At 36.5% G+C, this 5,932-nt stretch overlaps 1 protein-coding gene across 2 annotated transcripts in view; it reads left to right on the forward strand.

Moving 5' to 3' along the window:
* Window positions 1-5,932, forward strand: part of LOC103479716 (corticotropin-releasing factor receptor 2) — a 105,504-nt gene that overhangs the window by 36,548 nt on the left and 63,024 nt on the right. Inside the window, exons 7-10 of one of the 2 annotated variants that reach the window (XM_008434311.2) lie at window positions 1,127-1,187; window positions 1,314-1,386; window positions 3,245-3,330; window positions 3,981-5,926. In XM_008434311.2, coding sequence (XP_008432533.1) covers window positions 1,127-1,187; window positions 1,314-1,386; window positions 3,245-3,330; window positions 3,981-4,095 — 335 coding nt within the window. In that variant the 3' untranslated portion in view covers window positions 4,096-5,926. Of the gene's footprint in view, window positions 1-1,126; window positions 1,188-1,313; window positions 1,387-3,244; window positions 3,331-3,980; window positions 5,927-5,932 lie in introns of those variants that run through there. The other variant, XM_017309957.1, reaches the window with a different exon arrangement.

A 5,932-nucleotide genomic window follows, 5' to 3' on the forward strand; every position in this document is an offset into this window, starting at 1 on the left:
GATCCTAAGGCCACCAAAACAAATCCCCTCAACACCTTGGTTTCGCCTAGAAATTCTGTCCATGAAAGTAATGAACAGAATCAGTGACAAAGGGCAGCCTTGGCGGAGTTCAACTCTCACCGGAAACGAGCCCGACTTACTGCCGGCAATGTGTACCAGACTCTGACACTGGTCATACAGGGACCTGACAGCCCGTATCAAAGGGCCCGGTTCCCCATACTCCCGGAGAGCCCCCCACAGGGCCCCACTAGGCCAGGCTCCAGAGTGGGGCCCCGGTGACCCGCATCCGGGCGGGGGAACGCCAGATCCAAAGATATTTTTAATCATAAGGGTCTTCAGGCTGCGCTTTATCAGGTTCCTCACCTAGGACCTGTCTGCCTTGGGTGACCCTACCAGGGGCATAAAGCCCCAGACAGCATAGCTCCTAGGATCATTGGGACACTCAAACCCCTCCACCACGATAAGGTGGCACCCCAAGGAGGAGCTGTCTAGTAAACAATAAATAAAATTATTCAAACCAAATCCATGATTTATTTGAGTCCATTGTTAAATAAACAACTTTGTTGTAATGAAAAAAACTTTTCTCTTTCAAGAGAAAAAAAAAATTAATAACTGTTCAAATTTAATCAGTTGATGAAACTTTGATGTGCCTGGCATAGAGTAGTTGATGAACATTCAAAATTCAACTCATGTGACATTTGACAGATTTGTTTAAATGTTTTATTTGTTTACCATTTCAAACAGATAGGAGTCAAACTTAATATTGGAAAGTTTAAAGCATATGACAGAAATCTTTCTTAGATATTTACTATGTCAAAGCATCCTCAGTATTTTCCTTACACTTTGGATCCATCATCAGTTTGAAAAAATTAGTTTTGGCTCCCATGATGTGGTTTATGTCTGTTGAGTGTCTTTAGCTGTAAAGTGCAGTTTAGGTGAAACCCTTTCAGGGARGGATAATAGGTAGATGTTTTTGTCGTGTTGGCTTTTTTAATATCACCATTAACTGATTATTCTGACCTAGTTTTTTCACTGCTACTGTTTGAGATTAATGGAGATCATTACTTCAAAAGTCAGAAGAAAACAAAATATGTAACTTAGATCACCTTTCCTGTCTGTATTCCAGGCATTCCATGTCCAATAATTGTGGCTTGGGCTATCGGAAAATTGTATTATGAAAATGAAAAGTAAGTATTTTTTGTTTGCATTAACATGACAAAAGAAAGGAAAGATTGATGCATTTTTTTCATCTAGATTTGTTTAAGATTGTTTAAATGTACATTTCTTCATTGTATTTTTTTTGCTTTCAACAGATGCTGGTTTGGTAAAGAACCTGGGAAATATATGGACTACATTTATCAGGGACCAATTATTCTTGTGCTTCTGGTCAGTAGCTGCAAGAATCTTCAACATGTTAAAGATTTACTTTTTGCACTAGAAAAAATTCAATACCATCAGCACTTTTTTTACACCTTCTTATTGTGAGTTTTGTTTGGGATGGCTTACCAGAGTTTTACTTATTTCCGCACTGAAAGTTGCAAATTATGTGGAGAAACAAACCCAAATCACTTGAGAACATGGCAGAAAATGTTGCAGTAGACTGATGCCCTATGTTTGCAACATCAAACCCAGGCATCACTTCATATAACTCAATGTCCACCAAGGAAGATAGTATTGAAAGAAGCTCTAACCAGAGTTCAAGTGATGTTTTATTTGATGATATATCAAAATAGGACAGCAAGTTTGAAAAAATGTAGGTGATTATTATGGTATGTAGGATCTAAAAAAAACAGGTGATTATTAAARTACTCTTTGAAGAGCAATGTCAACCTATATTCACTACAGAGACAAATGATTATYTGCGACAAAGTAATTATATGTGATCAAACTAAAAGTGTGGAAATATTTCTACAGATAAAATATCTGCTGCAGTTCTGAACATCTGTTATTCTAACGCGCATAGACATTCATCTGTTATCCTACAAACGACTGTCACAAGAATATTTTATACTGAGCAGCAATGCTGTGATTTTTGTAAGTCTGTCTTTCTCCTCATATCAGTCAGTGTTTTACTCATGACAGTTTAATTGCACTAAGTAGTTGGTGACATGTTATTTTGAGGACACTGTTTCCCCACTTAAAATTTACAATTTGATCTGAAGTCAGGTTTCTCATACGATATTGTTTGACCCTAAAAAGTAACATTAAGCCAACCCTACTCATGTGGTAGAAGGCAGGGAAGCTAAAATCCTCAGACAGGATCTGTGCTCAATCGTTTCCTTTCTTCACCGGGCTTATTTGGCTGCCACATGGAGAAAAACATTTTGCCCACAGCTAATTTATGCTAAATATTTAGGAGGAAAGTAGACAGAAGTCGTATCAAAAGTATTAACATAACAAAATAAAGCACTTTGTTACCCAACAAACATTATGCTCACAAACAATGGTCTGACTGTATACTCACTTCATTTGTATGTGTCGTGTTGTTGCATATACTGTGTTGTAGTCTTCTCCCTCAGCTCCAGTTTGTTTATTGCTTGCATATACAGGAATTTTATAAATTCCTGTTAGAAAGTGAATTTTGGTCAGAAAACAAACTCTGTGCTTTCTGTAGTCATAGAAAGCACAGACATGGTTCAGGACCATGCTCTTCAACACACTAAATCATCTTCTATGTGTGGTAGAGCCACACATAGAAGCCATGGCCCAAAAGTTTTTTTTTCTTTTTTTTTAAACCTGATCATCATAAAATGTCTGCATTGAAAAACAACATAACAACTGATTGTGACTTCTGTTTTATGGCTTCATTTTTTATTTTTTTTTGGCACTAGTTTAAACACAAAAGTGTTTATGGATACAGCTACCCATAAAGGAATAGATTTATGGATGCCATAAACCTATTCCTTTATGGCATCCAGATGTTGTATCTATAAAGTGAATCTTACCATTTCCAAAAAATGAAAAAAAAAATACTTTTTGTGGGACAGTTTTATACCACCCCTTATAATCATGTATTATTATTGGAACTACCTTGGATGCTCTGATATATCGTGCTCCTCCCTGCTCTGCTTTGAGTTGTGCTTTGACTCGGGCTGCTCTGTGCTCTCACAGCTTACAGACGGCGCAGTAAGCTTACCAAAAGCTCACTGAGTTGTCTGTTCTGACCAGATAATTGTCCTYTGTGTTCTTCACGCCAGGTCATTACCACAGAGCTCAACTATGTTTTGTTCTCCCTTTTTGCTAGATAAACTTTGTTTTCCTCTTCAACATAGTACGAATTCTCATGACCAAATTGAGAGCTTCAACCACATCAGAAACAATTCAGTACAGGTAAGAAGGWTTTGTGTATGCTTGTGTCTATTGTCATGCTTTCTATTTCTTCGGCTTTATGTAAAAAAAAATAAATAAAAAAAAAAGCTGTTAATTTTGGTTCTGAAATACATTTTGTGGTATACATCATAARCATGGTTCTGCTCAGACTGTAACACATTATGGATTATTTATGTATAAACTGCAAGTGTTGACACCTGGGATTAAAATTCCAAATCATCCGTTATCTTCTCTACTTGCAAATTAATGCATAAACACATCATACAGTGACAGCTGCATGGCAAACTTGCCTTCAGGTCTGCTGATGTTTCTGAAAAAACTGATGCCTATTCACATTGATCAGTAAGACAAATGCGTAAGAGAACCATCCTTAGAGTCAAACTGATTTGCCTTAGATTTATGTTTAATTTTGCCCCTAGCACTTGTGTCACCCTTCCCATGTCAAAACCCTTCACTGTGTCCGATAATCGAAGGCCAAGGGATKCAACCCAAAATTTTCCCCATACTCTTTCTTTGAAAATAAAAAAAAATATTGACATCTTACCATTTGAAAAATTGCTGCAAGAAATTCTGTCATTTTACAGCTAAAATCAAATTAATCTGCCATAATAATTGTCCCCACTTCATCTTCTTGCCTTCTGTGTTTGCAGCTGTGTTTTCATGGTTCAGTCACCTTACAAAGAACCAGTGGCAGGCATCAGGTTTGGATTTAATGCTGTGAACACAGTAGAAAGGTTTTGGATTAGATGTGTCTGTCATGCTTAAGTCCCATATCAGAGTGAGGTTGGGGTAATTACAGTGCTTTTTGCAAAAAGGCTCTTTTATTTATTCCCACCATTAACCACTAGAAAAAAGTGGAAAACCTCTCATGTGCCTGATTGCTAAAACAGCAAAGCTTGTTCTCAACAGCTGCTATCAGCGTACATTTATTTATTTTTGACTTCCCATGGGAATATGTTGAAGAAAACAAAGTGTTTGTGGTGTCACAGCTCAGACTATTTATATTCAAATTCAAGGTTTTGAGGCTGGCTGTGACAGGAGTTTGTTTTTGTGGGCTTTGAAGAGATAAGCAGGTGGTATAGCAATATGTAAAGCATAATCTGCATAACACGTTTTCTTTTAAATGTCATCTCCTAATTGTTTCCAATCTGAATTTACATTTGTTTCAAGTGTTGATCAGAAATAAACATTAGGATTGATATAAATGTCAATCCTCTGTCACTGACATTCATATCACTACATTTTTATTTTGTTTTGTTTTAAAAAGCTTACTTAAAAGCCCTCCTACAGTGGAGCGTTGTTTGTTTGCTGCTGAATGAGAGTTATATAATTGTGATATACCCTAAATTAATTTACATTTTTAACTGCTGGCCTTATTGATTTGTTTTCTACTATTAAGGGAAAAGAAATGCAGCACCATTTTGGCTTGGTGCAATCACAACCTTCAATGTATTTTAAGTAGATTTCAAGTAACAGGTCAACACTAAGTAGGTCATAATCGTGAAGTGTAAGAAAAAGCGCAAGTGGTTTTCAGAATTTTGAAATAAAACAAAACATAACTAAGGCAGAACACAGATAAACATCTGATCAAAATTCAACTACTAAAAAAGTCAAACAACCCAGGAGAGAGAAGCAGATGGTACAAGTAAAATGAGGAGCCAGAATCAGGAGAGCTGACTCAAGTTAAAGCTGACTCCCCTTTTTATTGCCTTTCTCTGCTCAGCTCTCCCTCTCAGTGGTTGTGCTCTGCTACAGCAGAACTCTGTTTTAATTGGTAACATGGTGGCCTTGTGGCCAATCATATGTGAGGATATAGGATCATACCATTATGTGAAAACAGGGAGGTGGACAGAAGTGGCAGTCAGGTGGAGAATTTTTCTGTCACCTCAGTCAGTAGACAGTGGTGAGGAGGAAATTGCATCAAAAAAAAAAATCATAAATATGACTGACACCCATAAATGAAGCAACATCTGGCAGCAGTTTAATATAAATAAAATAAAAATGTATGATTATTAAGGTTTTGTTTGGTAGATTTGCCTGCAATGCAAAATAGCACAGGCTTGTTAATTTATTTTTGTGTTTAATGGCAACTAAATGTTTTATTAAAATATTACACAAAAGTAATAATTGCTGCTTCAACATTTTAACAGAATAAATACACAAAATTAGGCAAGTATGAGGCGTTTCACAAAAACACTGAGTGCAAAAAGATGTATTCAATTAAAAGAGCTGAACTTCTCATCACTGCATCCAATCTGTCTGAGCCTGAGCTTTTATGATTAAAGATACTTGGGTACAAGTTTCAGTTTCCAGATTTGCAAGGCTGGTAGAAATGTACCAGAGAAATATGCTGGTGTAAAGCTAGTAAACGGTTATTGCACTAAGTATGGACTCGTGGGCAATGAATACAAATGGACAGCAGACCTTTCAAATCTGTATTTGGAAAAAAAAAGAAAAATAAAAAAAATATATATATATTGTTCTCTAACTTTATTTTGCACCGGTGTCTCACCAAATCCCTAATAAAATGCAATAAAGTTTGCCCTCATAACAAAATAAGGAATATTCAAAGAATCGTATGGGTAGTTGTGGAAGAAGCTGT

This window comes from Poecilia reticulata, linkage group LG17 (assembly GCF_000633615.1).
Source record: "Poecilia reticulata strain Guanapo linkage group LG17, Guppy_female_1.0+MT, whole genome shotgun sequence".
Taxonomy (NCBI): Eukaryota; Metazoa; Chordata; class Actinopteri; order Cyprinodontiformes; family Poeciliidae; genus Poecilia; species Poecilia reticulata.